This window comes from Phallusia mammillata, chromosome 5 (assembly GCF_965637545.1).
Source record: "Phallusia mammillata chromosome 5, kaPhaMamm4.hap1.1, whole genome shotgun sequence".
In the NCBI taxonomy this organism is placed as follows: domain Eukaryota; kingdom Metazoa; phylum Chordata; class Ascidiacea; order Phlebobranchia; family Ascidiidae; genus Phallusia; species Phallusia mammillata.
In genome coordinates this window covers 4,021,869-4,039,553 of record NC_137256.1, presented here as the reverse complement: position 1 = coordinate 4,039,553, position 17,685 = coordinate 4,021,869, and the positions used below count along the sequence as shown (strand labels likewise).

At 35.8% G+C, this 17,685-nt stretch overlaps 3 protein-coding genes and 1 pseudogene across 7 annotated transcripts; 1 reads left to right on the top strand and 3 right to left on the bottom strand.

Annotated features, from left to right (window-relative positions):
* Positions 1-1,869: 1,869 nt before the first annotated feature.
* LOC145228904 (protein unc-93 homolog A-like) lies at positions 1,870-5,496 on the bottom strand. Its single transcript, XM_080094117.1, has 9 exons — positions 5,330-5,496; positions 4,629-4,778; positions 4,140-4,321; positions 3,594-3,885; positions 3,218-3,312; positions 2,691-2,858; positions 2,393-2,627; positions 2,153-2,320; positions 1,870-1,983 (listed from the first exon to the last, which is right to left on the bottom strand). Exons 1-9 carry the CDS (start codon positions 5,454-5,456, stop codon positions 1,940-1,942), a joined length of 1,461 nt encoding a protein of 486 aa, XP_079950243.1. The 5' UTR covers positions 5,457-5,496; the 3' UTR covers positions 1,870-1,939.
* Positions 5,497-6,903: 1,407 nt separating this feature from the next.
* Positions 6,904-9,146, bottom strand: LOC145229265 (uncharacterized; annotated as a pseudogene). The gene is made up of 5 exons (XR_013860404.1): positions 8,265-9,146; positions 8,039-8,198; positions 7,727-7,973; positions 7,479-7,659; positions 6,904-7,122 (listed from the first exon to the last, which is right to left on the bottom strand). The product of XR_013860404.1 is annotated as an uncharacterized LOC145229265 (transcript).
* Positions 9,147-9,215: 69 nt separating this feature from the next.
* Positions 9,216-12,821, bottom strand: LOC145229263 (uncharacterized). Of its 4 annotated transcripts, none has more exons than XM_080094567.1 (4): positions 12,388-12,821; positions 12,209-12,324; positions 11,457-12,152; positions 9,216-11,398 (listed from the first exon to the last, which is right to left on the bottom strand). In XM_080094567.1, exons 1-4 carry the CDS (start codon positions 12,563-12,565, stop codon positions 10,919-10,921), a joined length of 1,470 nt encoding a protein of 489 aa, XP_079950693.1. In that variant the 5' UTR covers positions 12,566-12,821; the 3' UTR covers positions 9,216-10,918. The 4 variants fall into 4 exon arrangements, with proteins under 4 accessions (XP_079950693.1, XP_079950694.1, XP_079950695.1 ...); XM_080094568.1 differs by having other exon boundaries at positions 12,209-12,456; positions 12,535-12,821; XM_080094569.1 differs by having other exon boundaries at positions 12,535-12,821.
* Positions 12,822-13,074: 253 nt separating this feature from the next.
* On the top strand, positions 13,075-15,683 carry LOC145229262 (uncharacterized). Its single transcript, XM_080094565.1, has 2 exons — positions 13,075-13,494; positions 13,571-15,683. Exons 1-2 carry the CDS (start codon positions 13,075-13,077, stop codon positions 15,653-15,655), a joined length of 2,505 nt encoding a protein of 834 aa, XP_079950691.1. The 3' UTR covers positions 15,656-15,683.
* Positions 15,684-17,685: the final 2,002 nt, after the last annotated feature.

Sequence of the window (17,685 nt, the reverse complement as noted above, 5' to 3'; positions counted from 1 at the left end):
CTGCTGCATGTTTTAAGCTAAAAACTATGCAATGTAAGCCCAGGACTCTTAAGGCTAAAAAACTGCGAGCAGCACCCCCAGTATTTTTAGGAACGAGCCACCACTGAATATAACCATGCAGGGACAAAAGCGCTTTTAACATGTATCAACCTACTAACACAACGAATTAAGATTTTTCATATTTATTTCGCAGACAGTAGTATATGCAATACAAAATACAATTGCCTCATTCCAGTCAACTGTTTGTTCTGGATTTTAACGATCAGAATTTAATGAAAATTACACATTGCCTGGGTAGATGTTGACAAGCACAAAGAAAAGATGCGTTGTTTGAGAGGTGATCACAAAGATCTTTGCAACAAAAACTGGTATGAGAACTGGGGTAAAGATTATTCCAAAACGGCTGCGGTGGCGTTAGTCGCTATAACGGAAGCTGCATCTTGAATCCCACAAAATTATAACTTTTTAAGTTTAATTCAAAGTAATATCCAAACACAAGTAAAATTAACAACTCCTCCTTTGATGTTGATGCTTGACTGCAGGTAAACCAGAGAACTGTATGCCGCAAAAGTTAGAAATGTTCCACTTGAAAACAATAGAAACTTCCATACAATTGTTTTTCTATAGGTCTGAATGCTCGATTGTTGTTGAAGTTCGCCCATTTTGCAAATATTACGTAAAAGTTCTTTATCACCTTTGTTCGAACACCAATGTGTTAACATCCATCCTAATGGCAGTTCATCCTTATTTCATTATATTCTAACAAAACATACGGTTTATTTGCCCTTATTCCCTATTGCACAAATCCATTCTTCTACACATATCTATTATATACACTTGACCAATATTTGCAAAGCAAGGTTTGCTGCATTCTATATGATGTTGTATTTACACAGTACGTTCATCGAACACTATTGTTCAATCGTTACGTTTTTTCAGTATTGAGGCAAACGAATAGTATTCGCTTAAGAACATCACAAGTTGCATTTTTCTATAGGAATTTAAGGAATTTCATATTATACTGCTTCTGAAAATATCGTTCGATTGCAGTTGCAATTTCCTTTGGGAGACTAAATACTATGTGACATAATTAACTATGACTTTGGTGGTATCAAAGATAAGTGACTTGCTGTAAAAATGGTTTCCTCTACAAAACTACCTTAGCAAACTGTGTACCTTAACCGCAAAAGTGCTTATTTTTTATGCGAACAGCCGCTAGACTCATAAAAAGAACAACGCCATACCTATATGAACCCAATCGTTAAATGTTTGTCCACATGTTAACCTGATGTAATAATCCACCCATGGGCGTCGGCACATATAAAAGCAATATATATATAGGGGAAATTTCATCTCTCTGCCAATTTCAGTGTAGGCTAGCCCAAAATTCACATAGGCTATTTAGTAAAAATAATGAACATTAAAAAAACGTTACAACGTTTGTACATTGTGGAATGTTTCTGGTTTTTGTTTATAATTGATTCTTATGTCAAAATAATTGCTTGATATCGTAATCCATTTGCGTTAGCATGTATGTATGAAATTTTCCCCTCAAACACTTGACATATTTCCCAGAAAAGATTTCTGTCACATTTTTTATTTGGATATACATTACATCTGCTTATGCACAATTTGTAAACTTCTGTTTAAAAACATGTAATACACTGTACATAGTTCACGGTATTATTCCGAGCAAGAGGTTTCAAACCGGATTATATAAGAGTGATGATTTCAACGCTTTAATCATTTAAAGGTTTTGCCTTAGATATTCTTCCTCAGTACAATAACCTGTTGCACAGATCACAAAAACATGTTAAAAAGGCAATTTTGCAGCAAAGGTCGAATTAGTTTTTTTTTAGTTTTCGAAGATACTGTTTTCGACCGCGCAGTATAAGTATTATTTTGCGGTAGTTTATATTTTCTATTCCATGCTTGCGTTTCAGCCATGTTTGTCCTTATTCCTCTGAATGTAATCGGCAACACCTGCGTACAAACACCAGTGTCATAAAAAGGTTTTATAATACACAAAATGACCTTGAACAAGGTAATTTTTGTAAAAAAAAACTTATTGTTCATTGGTTCCTATAAGCTTATCTAGTAAATCTGCAACGACAATACCTAAAAACACAGAACACGATTCGACGTTGCTCACCGTAGGTTAAAGTTGAAAAACACAGGATTCCAATTTGCACATATATCTTTGTTCTGACACAAAGACTTGTGCTCCAACCAAACTGCACCGCTATTCCCACCATCATCCACAAGTTCCAGACCACAAAGGCGATGTCTCGCTTTTTCGAAAAGTAATCAACGTATGTATCTAAAACAATATCATAATTTTGCTGTGTTCTTACGTTAACTATAAGCGCGAAATCGCATAAGTGGTTCTTACCGCTGATTGTTGTTATCCAAGTAATGCTGGCAAAGGCTGTTGTAACGTATATGGCATAAGTCCAACCTAAATTTTGGCTTGATGGTTGCCAAAAGAGAAGAAACAGCCAACATGACAAGTCGATTCCAAAACCTAGCATAATAGTCACTCTTCGACCATATCGACTGGACAACGAACTGGCCAGCATTGACCATATGCCACCCGCCGCGCTATGTAATGCCATATTAAGTCCGATCTATTTCAAGAAAAAAGTTTGTCACTATAATAAATAATGTTTGTCAAAAAACTGCAATCGCACCTGCTGGACCCCAAATAGACAGGAACCATAAGCTCTGGATATATCAGACATTATGAAAGCTACGTACATTCCGCTATACAGAGCAAACGGTGCCAAAAGAAGTTGTTGTGGATGAAATAGGAGACTAAATGTTTCTTTGATGCTGGACAATACTGGGGCGAAACCGTTCTGCAAACAAGAAACAATTAATCATAAACATTACTGCCAAGGTGCTGGTGTATATAGAATACATCGTTCAGACGTTTCAACAATTTCTGTTGTCATCATCAGTGTAGGTTGTCAATCAAGCTGTAGAACACGGTATATAAAGCACTAAGGAAAAACTAAGGAAAAATACCGTGTTCTACAGCTTGATTGACTACATACACTGATGATGACAACAAAGATTGTTGAAACGTCTGAACGATGTATTCTATATACACCAGCACCTTGGCAGTAATGTTTATGATTAAATTACTTTTCAAGTCCGTGTATAGTGTTCCTAAGAAACAATTATATTATGAATAACCCAAATATATTTGGTATACCTTGGTTTTGAAATGAACTTCGTTAGGATTTGTTCTTTCCCTTTCTGATCTTGTGTCGCTGGTTTGTTTCGTTTCTTGATTCTTTAGCGCCGCTTCTAAAAGTACAATCCAAAAAGTCAAAACTGCACATTTTTATCGTACCCTTCGGCAACCTTGTTGAAATAGATTTAAGGTCTATTGCAAACGTTTTAAGCCCACGCGCAACTTAATTTAATGCAATTCACCTGCAACTCGGCTTATGCAGTTTGTATTAACATTTACAAACAGATATGCTGTTACTCAAACACGCTCAAAATTTTTGAAAGAAAGTTTTCGCGCAATGCTTTAGGCGTTAAACCAAGCTCAGATTAAATTGGTTGTTTATTTGGAAAAGTACCTTCTGAAGTTTGGGTTTCCAGATTAACAGCTTCAAGAGAAACATCAATATCTTTCAGCATCGTCAAATACACGATAATTGACACAACAAGCAATCCAGCCATCACTCCCAAAACCAAGTAAAGAGTAATTTGAGACGTCGGCACATACATGTCAATGTTCTCGTTTGTGGCGTTTGGATCTTGGCAATCATTTGCACCACAATGCGAAAAATCGACTGTCGATTGATTTTGATTTCCAAACAAATTTTTGCCACCAAAAAGAATTCCGTATGACAGCAAGTTTGCAAATATCTGAAATAACAATGCGATTTTTTGCAAAACAAAAAGCGGCAATTTATACTTCACGATCTACCTTACTATTGTCGTAAACATGAGGCAAGGGTTATTGTCTCCTCCTCAAAAAAAAGAAAAAAAGAAACGATTTATAGCTCATCTTTGATCCCATAACGCAGTTTTTAAAACCTACTATTAAAGAATCAGTTTTAGAACCCAAAATAGTTTGAACCTTAGCGAAAAATGTTTTTGGATACGGTATTGTAGCCTACCTGACTCAGATAAAATCCACTGAAGTAAATTCCCACAAACATAGTTTCGTAAGCGGATGTGTCCTTGTTGGCGTGTCGAGCGTAACACCGCGCGTAGTGAACAGTAAACAATAACAAGGTTGGCCACATCGTCGCCTCTCCGACTGCCACAAGTGCCGCAGCAGGGATAAGAATATAGGGTTCTAAAAACGAAAATAAGTTAAAGGCACTATAAGTTAAGTAAGCAAGTAATTTATAAGTTCAAAAAAAAAGGAAAAAAATAGAATGTGAGGGACAGTGAAAGACTCCCTTTTAGACGTAGCTATGCACACACACGCACGTACGCGGTTACTCCATATGCACATGAATTTATAAAAATGTCCTGCGTGATACTGTGTTGTATACAAGGGAAAGAAAAGAAACACAGCGTTTTAATATGCAATACAACTGCTACAAACGATGACAAAAATACTATCTTGGTAAATTTTAGCTATTGATGATGTACATTACCTGGATAGAAATTGGCCAATATGTAAATCAAGAACGTGACTTGGCCCACAATCGCCGAGTACCTTTCACCCAATACACGAAGTAGAATTGGAGCAAGAAAAATACTGAAAACGACTGAGCAGCCGTATGTTACTGAAGCTGATGTAACACCTTAAATAATAAAACATTAAAAATAAAACGAAAATAAAGTATCAGCAGATCTTTTCATAGGATCCATTAAAAGTCCAAAAGTTCAACAATCAGTAATGCTAAGAGCTGTACAAGCCCAAAATCCGTCCCGGACCAGAATCGTTGAAGAAGGCTGTTTGGCCCGAAAGTTGGCCCGAAAACTGGCAGGTCTATAACAAACAGGACATACACAAAGGACAATAATAGACAATGTCTTAAACATGACGATTCAGAACTATTGGACGTTCGGTTAAGCCAAGAACTAGGTTACTTCGCTGGGTATTTTTTTATTACCGACAAAGGATGTGAAGTCAGCCCGAATCAATCCCATTTTTATTAAAATCATAAGCCCGAACCCGACCCGACTTTTAACTCTGTCCCACATGGTGAACATCGGTAAGATATTTATTTATATAGTCATTTGGTGTTTATTTAATAGTTGTTTTTTTCTTATATTTGGCTGACAATATTTTTTAACGCAAACTGAACATTTCAAAAAATCGAAATTCAGATATAACTCAATAATTTCTTACCCACGCCATCTTTGATGTTAATACTGGATTGCAGCAGTAAAATTGAGTAGTATGCGCCATACGTAAAAAAGTATCCAATGAAAAACCAGAAAAACTTTCGAAGAACCTGCCTTTTTCCACTTTGCATCTTTCGGTCTTGTAGAAAAGTAATTTTTTTATCCTAAATTAGCTCTGTAAATAAAACAAATTGTATTCCTTTTTACAGCACTGCTGTTAACTCTTGCCTTATTGTAGTTTGCAATTTTGCTTTAAACATTTCTGACAAATTTCTGTCACACCAATAAATCACAACTTTTTAAGGATGTCTCCAACGTTTCCTGCCACTCGATGTATAAGAATATGTTCCTCGCGTTCCAAGAAATGAAAAGGAATTTTTGTTTTTTTGCAAAATATTTGTCAAGTCATTGTATATCCCACTCGGCTCAATATTTTGGGCTGTTTTACTGCACCAAGGTAAACACTTCATTGCCTGCTTTTATATTATAATATATGCGTAAATAAATGTTCTACTTGTAACCATTTTTAAATGTTTTGAATGCCTACTGTCATACCACCTAGAGCAGGGGTCGCCAACCTTTACCACACGAAGAGCCATTTGGACCAGTTTTACACAGTAAAAAAACACTGGGAGCCACAAAGCCGTTTTAAAATATGAAATAAAATGCCAATGCAAAAGCCCTTTTTTATCTCACGACGTTTGACTTTTTACTGTTAGCTAGTTTCACATATTAGGTACACTGGTAAACCAGTCTCGTCAGAAGTGAAAGCAAACGAATCTATACACGTGGTACTAAATTGTTCTGTTTGCTTCAGACGCTAATTTTCTTGTTTAACGCGTCTTGTGAGACAACAAACAGATATTGTTGCGTGCGCACATACACTGCAAACCAAAACAGTATCTCACTTTGTGTGTTAACCTGCGCGCCACCAGTTACCAGAAGCGGACACGGTCATGTTATTGCACCGTAATTTTCATTTTAGACTTTTGTGTTCGGCTTAATCGTCACAGAGTGTGCAATAAAATGTTATAAACGTTCGGTAATTTTAAGACCTGAGCCGCATCAGAGGGATCAAAGAGCCGCATGTGGCTCCGGAGCCGCGGGTTGGCGACCCCTGGCCTAGAGATATTTACTTAATGATCTGTAACGTTTACCTCGACGGCGATGATGGTTTCATTGTTTTGTCCGCTTTAACTTATTGAACGCTGTCTATGACACGAAGCCGAACTTGAAATTTTAGTTGTATTCCTAAATAAATTCGGCAGCAGATATCAAAATCCAGAAAGAACTGACTTTTCCCAAGCAAAAATTTATGTAGGGCCCTTCTGCAAATTATGTTCGTTTTGCCTCGTCAAAGGACGTGGGCCATATGCCAAACCCATGGATATCCCTGACGTATATGTTTGGCATATATGTTTCAAATGCAACCACGGCCGTTTATGGCCCTTGTGCTGCTTTGTATGTAAGGACCTAGCTTGTTCTAACAAGGCACTTCACAACGCCACACTTGGTTTATGTAAGAAATTACCTAAAAGTACATAAATCTGAATAAACCCGACAAACACCACGCTATGGTAAGAAATTCTATTTTATTCAAACGAAAGATCACAAATGGAAACAACCAGTAGGCGTTCCTTTTAGGTGACCATTAGGTGTTTTAGGCTTGTTCTGCAGGCTTCATCCGTTGCTGCCTCCCACCGTCCCAATCAGACACTTGATTGAAAACCCGTTTTATTGCGTTAGCTATTTCATCACGGTTGGCCCCCTGATGGCAAGAAGTGTTGTGTAGAACATCTAAAATGTATTTTTTTTTCAAAAGTGACATAGCAAAAGCAATTGAGATAGGAGTAATACACCAAAATTTGAAATAATTTTTGTTTTAAAAACATGACACATTAAATGTTGTACACTGAAAAATGGTAAAAAAAAACCTGGAAAATGACATACAGTTTCAAATAGATTTATACATTCAGTTATGACCAAAATCTAATAACTTTAAATGTTATTACTGTATAATTCACACAACTTAAAAACAACAGTCCAGTATTTTATACTGCAAGTGACAAAACTACATTGTAAGTCAATAACAATGCAATCAGATTAAATTTTATAAGTACTCAGAAAGAAACTCATGAGTCAGACCAAATTACCTTGAAAAATTATGTAGAGTTTGCGGCTTTTAAAAGCTCGTTTCACTTGTTGACGGCCACTTCCCATACCAGACCAAGAATATTGCATTGCCAAGTTTTTCCCCATAAATACTTTCAAAAAGTTGCGAAAAGTTGCTCTGAGACACTTCACCTCCACTTGTTGTGCCAATAACTTTGCATTCTGTTTTAAAAAAAGTAAAGTATTATCTAGTCTGAATGACAATTACCTTAACACAGTAATACTGTACCAAAGATTGCTTTAAATTTTCCTCCAGCTCTTCCTCTGTACAGGCAGGTTGTATTTTCCATGGTTCAGTTGAAGTGCTAGAGTCACTGGTCATTGAATCATTTAAATCAGAAAGTCGATCAATTTTTTCATTCAAAACATGAAATTGTTTTCTTATGAAAGCATAGCCACTTCGGATCTCATGCAGTAAATCATCATTTTGACATTTTGGATACTTGGGTTGGAGAAAAACTTTTTCAGGACTTTTTCTAATAACACACAGATGAAAGTTTTAACTAGAGCAAACTATGTAAAGCCTTTAATGTCCAAAAACCTTTTATGTTTTCTGATGCAATTATCATTTTGAGCTGCTGCTTGTTTGTAAATACTTCGGCTGTCTGTTTTCACAAGAGGTGGGGTAAATTCCTCATCTGCTGATGTCTCACTTAGCATTGCAGTAGTATAACCCTTTTCCTCACATTTTTCATAGTTATCTTAAAAAATAAGATATTTTTTATTTACAATCAGTGTGTTTATGCAAATACTATATTTCTACATACTCGATTCACAAAGAATCACACAACTGTGTTCTTTCCAGTCCTCCTCAGGTTCAACTTCACTTTTGGCTAAAGCTCTTATATCTGCATTTGAGTCGAACGGCCATTTACACTGAGAATACCCAACCATCCATCTGCGTGGCACTATGTCTGTTGAGCCGTTACTAAATTTTAAACATACAAATTTTTTCATTGTTGAAGCAATTGCCTGCAAAACACCAAACAGTCATTAGGTCATATGAAGCAATATTATAGCTACCAAGTCATCTCTATATGGTAAAACAAAGCACTTTTTTAGCTCTTTGGACATGGGCAATAAATGATAGTCTACACACAAATTAGAAATTCTTTGTATCCCTACAATTTTGGAACAAATTGGGTTTTTAAAAAAATTTTCCACTTTTGCATACTCATGTACAACAAAATAAACATTACAACCTGCAACAACACTATAAAAACAATCACGAAAAAATAATGTTGAGTCAGACATGGTGTTTCGCTTAATAACAACAGAATCAGGCAAGGCAACTTTTCTCATAAATGACAATGGTTCTTCCCCAAAGTACTTTGTTAAAACAGATGTACTAAAAAAAGCCTGACCTTCACATTTGTCATTTCTCAAAGGACAATCAAACACAGGGTTTTCATTTTTGTGATATACAAACCAGGAACATTGCTGTAATGGTTTAAATCCAGATCTAACTTGGTCTTTTATGCAACCCAAATAACTTTCAAATGGAAAGCAAGAAATGTTTTCCAAACAGCCATATTTTTCATAATCCTGAACTAAGTGAATTAAAGAATGTACATTATAACTAACAAAATCTTTGCCATAGAGCAAAGCACAATCATACACAAAGCTATGAAGCAATTCATTTGCAGTTTGCAAATTAGCATTTGTACAGTCATGACTTAAAAAAAACCTGAAGGCACAGGAAAGCTTAAGAAAATGCATGTATCTTTCATGTGTTAAAGCACTGCTATTTTTCATTATCACAGGCCCCACATACAACATGAACAGTCTAAATTCCATTGCTTTCCAGTACAGTACATCTTTAAGTGGCCGTAACTTTCTATTAAACTCTTGTGGAATAAATGACTTGCTTCCCACAATACTGGCACTAATCACATTAATAGCATGGGATGACAGTTTTGCTTGTAATTGATGTGGTGTTCCTTTCCACCACAGTAATAACCTTCGCATCACTCCCAAGCAACCCAAGTGCATGTAGTCCAAAATAAAACCAGACACCATGTCAACACTTTTTGTTGACAGAATTGAAATGCCTGCGTGATGCTTCTTATATGTATGCAGTTTGAAACCTCTATCAGTGCGTAAAGTGCAATTGCTTCCTAGAAAACAAACCCGACGGTGAATGTATTGGCCCTTGACTGTGCATCTTTCACAACTGTAATAACCAGTATGTGATTTAATGCATTTAAGGCTTGATCGCATGGGTGCATCACAAACATAAAGTCCATAGTTTCCCAGTCTGCATGTTACAGTATTGATAGTCATTGGATTTTGTATAAGATTGTCTAAGTCTTTTATAAATTCTTTGAGAAACAGGCCAGAAGCAGGAAGTTCTCTGTTAGTAGACTTATTTGTGCAATACATTCCAGCACATAGACATTTCATCTTGATGAGATACACTTTTACTAAAATTGGATAAAGCTTATAGTCAGGCGATCCTTTAAAAAGCGGAAGTCCATCCACATTAATTATTAAATAAAATGTAAATTGACATGCTGAAAGTGTTCTTCGTGTTACTTCCAAAGTCAGAATCTTCTTTAAACCAACTACCCAGTTACTAAAATGCACATATTCACCCCCATTGTTCATACTTTTATATGTCAGTTCAGGTGTTGGTAGCAAAGTTGAAAATGTCATTGGCAATTGTTCATGATAAGGTTTTAATATTTTTAAAAGATTACACTAGAAATTAAATTGGCTTAAATTTAGGCCAAAACATTGGCTAATTTTGCTGGCAAAGCTGTCCCAAAATTGGCTTAAAACAAGGTCAAAAATTTGGATCAATTTTAGTCGTCTAACTTCAAGCCAATTTTTGGATGCCTATTTAAGATCTCATTTGGATGATTATTTGCCAGTACAAAGATTGGACTAGCCGAAATGTTGGATTATATTTTTTTGTCTTACAATAAGCTGTCACTGCACATCTATCAACTGATGCCCATTGATAAAGCAATACCTGTCTAAAAAAATACAGAAGATATGAAAACATCCCTGCTTTTATTTATAAAGCACACGTTTTGTTGTAACACCTATGACATGAAAACAATGCCTTCACCACTTTACCACAAAATCACACCAATTGCAAAAACATTAGGTCATTGTTTTGGCTTACCAATTACAAAACTTTTACATCAATAAGTTAGTTTTATAATTCTTGTCACTAAATGATGTCAATCTATGCCTTGCCAAGCAACACACATATGTACAAGGGGCAAAAACAATTTACGGTGGCAAAACAAATTTACATGCAAATAGGACATAACTAAATGCATACAAAAGAAATACACATGGGACAACAATCTGCAGTTTATACATTTTACCATATTAAAGGAGTTTTTTTTCACAAGCTTGTAAATTTACATATTGGCAGAAAGTTATCGAGCAAAACAATCCTACAGAAAACCTAAAGTAAGTTGGTTAAACAAGCCAAGTTCTTCTTAGGCTCCTTTCCTATCCCGCACATATAATACTCTAAAAAGGCAAACACTGACTTTGCTTGGCATGGATACTCCAAATTTAAAATATAGTAGACTCCAAACAGGGTGAAAATACAATTAAATGGAGAACATTCTGACACATTTAATAGGACTTTTTGATCAACAATAATAGCAACATCATTGGGTGACGAAGTTTCACCGATGACAAGAATGTATGGTTGGGATTGTTTTTTTTTAATAACTTCCAAAGTTGTATCAAATTCAAGTTTGACCATATATTCAAAGTTGCCAGGTACTAACTTCAAAAGCTTTGCCAGCCAGTCGAAGTCTGGAACATTCCCCACCTTCGGAATAACAGCTGTTTTTAATTGTTTCCATCCTTGTTCTGCTTTCATGCAAAAGTGCTCAAACTGCTGATCCAAAATCAATGCAAATTCTTTTTGTACCTGCATGATCACATAATAAATACACACATACACAAAAAAATGTACAGTGGATGCTTACGTTCAAATAATTTTTGAATTGGGGGTACTTGGCCATAACTTCTTCTCCCCGCTGTGGTCCCAACGAAAGTATATAACATCGCCGTTTTTCAAAATCGTTGTTGGACAATTGGCTGGTCTCATCACTCTTTTCTTTTTTTTTAAGAGAAGATACCTCAGGCTTTATAATTTGCAGTTTGAATGCCTGCTGGTTATTAAGCCTTTTTCGCATCGCCTCACTTAAAGCAGCATGACCTGGATAGCCACACCCGAGCACTGGATATTCATTTACAAGAACAGTGGCTATGATATTTCTTTCTTGTTTTGTTGGTTTTCGGTGAATCAATGCCAGTATTACATTTACAACTTCCCTCACTACCCATTTATAAGCTGAATAATTTTTACAGAAATTTTCTCTTGTTACATTGCTCAAATATTCTTTAACATCTTCATCAAAAGGGAAGGGCTTTGATATCCCTGATGGATAATTAGTTGGTTCTCCTGATGCTTTCTCAACAAGCGGATTGTTCCTAAATTTGGCATAGTTCTTGCTTTTGTATTGTCGGCTCGTTTTTTGCTTATATATGTCAGGATTGCCTGCGCTCTCTGCAGTTGGAGTTGTACTATCAGAACTGTGAGCTTCGAAACTCTCGCTGCTGAATTCACTGCTGATGTCATGAATACTTTCATTCTGCTGCTCACAGCAGGCACTTGTATTCTGCAAGAGATATGCTGTTATGCTAATGCCAAAAAAGTACAATGTGTGTGCCTAACCTCAATTCCTTCAAAAAACTTGTAAATGTGCCTTCTCACAGCAAAGGGCAAGGTGCCAAATTCACCTTTAATTTCAATTTGAGATAATGGCAAGTCCTTCATCGTAATTCCAGACTCTGCAACAAAATACTTGTTTGGTATAATCTTAACTTTATTTTTAAATTGTAAAACGTGACAACCTTCTATCATTTTCACCACTTCTTCGCTTAACCCAAAACTTATAGCTCTTGTGATAATTGTGTCACATTCTGAAAAAACAACGCAAGATACGACATGTACAAAACACATTAAATAACAATAATCATTAATAAAGCTTAAAGAATTACCGTTTTCACCGTCTGTTGCTGTCAAATCCATGGAATATGTACTCGATTCAAACAGATATAAAAATCAAGGCACTTATTATACTGGTTTTTACGGTTTGCATTTGCACACGACAACGTTTCCGGAAACGCGTGCTTTTTCACAATGGTTCGTGTAAGTTTTTTTGCGGTATGCGGGGAGAGTCAAAATAATTTCAATGTGAATTACAACAAAAACAAAACTTCCCAATACAACATCAATGTTTCAAAGTAAAATGTTCACTTATAAATTTGAAGTTCACATCTTAATTAGCTACGTAAATGAGTCATCGCACGTTTAAATACCAGGTCTATTTGTAAAAATGCTGGCGCAACTAATGTAACATGTTTTCTTAACCACTACCAACAGAGGATGTGATGAAACTTAAACCGTCATTTTTTGGTTGAATTTAGGAAAACAATTGAATCTATAGAATAGGTTTACGTCAAAACACATGGAGTAAGATATGCTACTCGTTAATCAGCAGGGCGTATAGGGGTTCAAGGCTGCGTGGGAACGGCAACATGGCGCACAAATGTTCTGTATGTTGCAAAAACTTCCGTTTCTTGTGCGAGTTCGTTGTACATTTAAACTCACATCGCGACGCCGAATTCGCACGAAATGCGATAGTATGTCAGACTCGAAGCTGTCCGTTAAAGTTCAAAACGCTTGCGAGTTTTAAAAAACATTGCAGCCGTCATCACAAAGATGCACTGGCACGAACATGCATAACAACTCAAACGCAAGAATGTGTTGCCACAATTCTCCAAGATGACAGAGCTGCGAATGTAAATGATATTTCTGAGCCCAGCAATTGCGATGAGGAATGTGTGAATACAACAGCTTCGGTTTGTGACTCAAACTCAATACTTCCCAAGAAACAGTGGGACATGTTAGGAGCAGATTTCATTTTGCGGCTGAAAGAAAAACATAGGTTGACACAGGTAAGATTTTTAAAAGTTATGTTAAATAATAATTGTTGTTATATGTAAGATAAAACTTTTAAATGGAATTTAATAGAAAGCAATGGAATGTATTGTGCAATCTGTGGAAGAAATTGTCCATAACGTTTGGGAGGAGACTTCACACCATTTAAGAGAATATCCAGCAATAAGTGCAACCCCATTTAATGAAATCTCTGCAAAGATGGAACCAGTTCTGAACATGTTTTCAAATTTAAAATCAAAGAATCAACAATTGGCATACTTTCAAACCCATTTTGATTTTGTTCAACCAAAAGCAATTATCTTGGGAAGTGGTACAGCTATTAGAGGAATCGGTAACAAACGTAAAATCTTTGCGGAAGTTTACCAGTTTTACTACATATCGCTGAAAGAAACTTTGCAATCTTTGGTGAGGCAAAATGATTTTTTGAACACATTGCAAACAGACACAGGAAGCAAGTATGGCAAAGTAAAGCCACACACTATTCATGATTTTTGTGATGGGTCCATTTATAAAACCAATCCACTCTTTTTAACAAGGGATTCATTGCAGGTTGTACTTTATTATGATGATGTACAATTATGTAATCCACTGGGCAGTCATATTTATAATCACAAGCTAGGTTTTTTTTACATAACATTTGCAAACATTAATCCTGCATACAGGTCAAGATTAAGCAGTATTTTTTTGCTTGCTGTAGCAAGAACCACCGACATTCGCAAGTTTGGCATTGATATGATTTTAAAACCATTTTGTGATGAGATTGAAGAGTTGAGCACTACTGGGTTTGATGTGGTTGACAAACATTGTAAAAATCACATAGTCAAAGGAGGGCTTGCCAGTATTGTTGGTGATACTCTGGCTACACACCAGTTGTTAGGTTTTAAGGAGGGTCTTGGTTTTTCCAACAAAAAGTGCAGGAATTGTATGGCCACTTTTGATGACATACAACACAAGTTTGCAGAAAATGAATATGTTTTAAGGAACCAGTCTCAGCATGTACATATCCATTGTAAAAATTTGGACTTAAATCCAACTCATTCCAGAGAATATGGTGTCAATCGTCTATCCTCTTTGTTTTTGCTGCCACACTTTGAGCCAATTGAATGTAGTCCACAGGACATCATGCACATACTCTTGGAAGGGTGTGTCCCATATGTGCTAAAGGCTTTACTGGATTATTATGTAAATGACGAAAAAACATTTACACTAGATCTGTTAAATCAAAGAATTTTGTACTTGTCCTATTCGTATCTTGATGTTACAGATAAACCCAGTCCAATATTGCCAATTCATTTAACCAACAATTTGAGGCAATCTGCTGCACAAATGTGGTTGTTGGCAAGACTGTTGCCATTTTGCATTGCAGATTTGGTGGATGTAAATAGTCAGTACTATGAATGTTTTCTTGTTTTGTTGAGAATCGTTAGCATTGCAACAAGCCCTATACTAGCAACAGATCAAATAATGTACCTAAAACAGAGTATTATCTTTCATCTTTATTTGTTTAAACAGGCATTTCCTCACCTAAACCTTATTCCGAAGCAACACTACCTTGTCCATGTCCCAACTAATATTCTTAAGTTAGGGCCCGCAGTGCATATGTGGAGCATGCGATTTGAGGCAAAACATTCCTATTTTAAAAACCTTGCTAGTGTTGCCAGTTTCAAAAATGTTGCTTTATATATGGCTGAAAGACACCAAAGACAACTGTGTATGCTTTTGCGTACGGAACATTTATTCATGGATAAATTTGACCATGGCCCAATGAAATTGGTTGTCTTTGAGGATTGTTTATTTAAAGAAAGCATGCAGCAAAAATTTCCACACCTGCAATCTATTATATCAGTTGGATGGCTTGTAGTTAATGGCTTAAAGTACAGACAGCAAGGATTTCTGATATATGAAGTACTTGATGGACTACCAATGTTTGGTTGTATCAATCACATTTTCTGTTACCAAAACCAATTCTACTTTCATGTCAAGTGCTACAAAAATGAAGGTATTTGTTCTTACCTTAATGCATATTCTGTTTGTTCTGTTGAATACTGCAAAATTCTTCAAAAAGATGATTTGGTCACACTGTTCCCCTTTTCAATGTACAGCCACAAGAAAAAACAATACGTTGTTATGAAATCGGATTACAGCTGTCTGTTTTGATATGTTGCAATAAAAATGTATCGCTCCATTTTTGTGTTATCAAAAAGAGGCAACAACAGCCAGTAGTAGTTTTGAATACAAACTCATTTTCAAATTTAGAACAAAAAAAAACTCTGCCATAATATGCCCAGAAGAAACTCTGACATTATTTTATATGTATGATTTAGGCTCTTACTGGTGGCTGATATGAAGACTTTTTTTCAATTATTGGCTTCTCCTAAGCCACAAAAAAATAATCTGTTTTGGCTTATAAAAAGCCATTAACATTTTTGGTTGTTTATTCCTAGGCTGCATTTCTGCCGACTTAAAACTCTGTCTCATATTAAGCCAACCACACAAAATGTGGTGTATATTCAGCCAAAAATCTGGCTAGAACTTGGCTAATAGTACCGGATTTATATAAGCCACAAAGCTTTGCCAAAACAACTAGATGGCTTAGTTGTATCCATCTATTGGCTTATAACAAGGACAAACTAGATTGTCTTTACTGTAAGCCAAAAATTGGATTAAAACTAGCCATAATTTATTTTTGGCTTTATTTTAGCCAATTTTTTTTCTAGTGTAGTTACTGCAGATTTTGGTACATTGCGCTCGGTGAGCACCCACTGTTGCAAGGATTGTTTAAGTGCCAACGGATTAAGCTTGTCAGCACATAATACAAATGATTTTTTTCTGCTTAAACCAAAATCTGAACTACTTGAAACGTTTGAATCATCATCAGATGTGTCGCAGTTCGTGTTGATGTTTGGCTGTAAACCATACACAACAATGCTTGAATTTGAGACAGTATTTAAATTTTCATCAGTAAAAATTGAGTCAGATGTTGAAACCTCTTCATTATCGGATGTACCTGAATCAACTTTTTGTTTTTCTGTTGACTTTTCACATCTACGATTCAACTTCGTGCGGCGCCATTTCTGTTGCCTTGATAGTTTACGAAACGGTTTATACGCACTTTTAGGCATTTTAAACAGTTTTACAATTAAAAATAGTTGCACAAATTCAAACAGTTAAACAATTCAAACCTACATTCCATTTCATTTGATATATTAGATTAAGCTTAGCAGCGATTACTTCAGATACAAAGAACTAGTCTCAGAGTCACGTGAGCGCACGTGCGACGACAAACGATTGCGCAATTTCATAAATCCGGCACCATAGAATTAAAATCCATAGCAATGCCTATTGCAACATTACTAAAATTCAAAGAAGTTACAATCATTTCATCCTGTAGGAATTTGCATCAAATCTCGAACAAATTAAACAAAATTATTATTCATTAAAATTTATTGAATCAAAATTTTATGTTCGAACAAATTTTACCATTAGCCTAAAACATCGAAATTGTTTTTATTCTGTTTAAAAACAAAACAGAATGTATAAAGTTGATTCAAAATTACGTTGCGGTTAAAAATTTTATTAAATAGTCCACCTATGTATTATATATGATTATCTATGTATTAGGCGTGGTACATCTACAACAGGGTTATACCCGGTTTACCAGACTTTTACCAGACAAAACAAATATGGCATATCCATGGCAATGTCAGAAAGGCCATATCGTAGATACGCCGCACGTAAGTTATACAAGACTTTTATATAAACGGGGATAATTTTTGATTGGGTTAAGGCGTAAACATCACTACTTATACCTTACGTACTTCCATGTTTAACCCACAGTACATCAGTAACATTCTTTGTTTGTTCATTTTACTTTCAAATGAGCACCGCCTTCCCTTTGCCTTTTTCAAGTGCAACAAATCTGCTCGAATAACATCCACATTCACGGCGATGAAATATACATACAACTGTTAATCGATAAATTCAAAATGTGCCCGACCTAGAAGACCGTGTAAACTAATTGTTATCCGCAACTGTTTTATATTTCTTCTTTGTACTGACTACAAGCGCTGCTCTTATGTGGCGTGCAACTCGTGTGAAGTTGTTCTAACTATATGGTCTATTACAGGTCAAAAGGTGACTTATTGTCGAGACTTTCTCTAACACTTTTGTTCGTGTTTGTGCGTTGG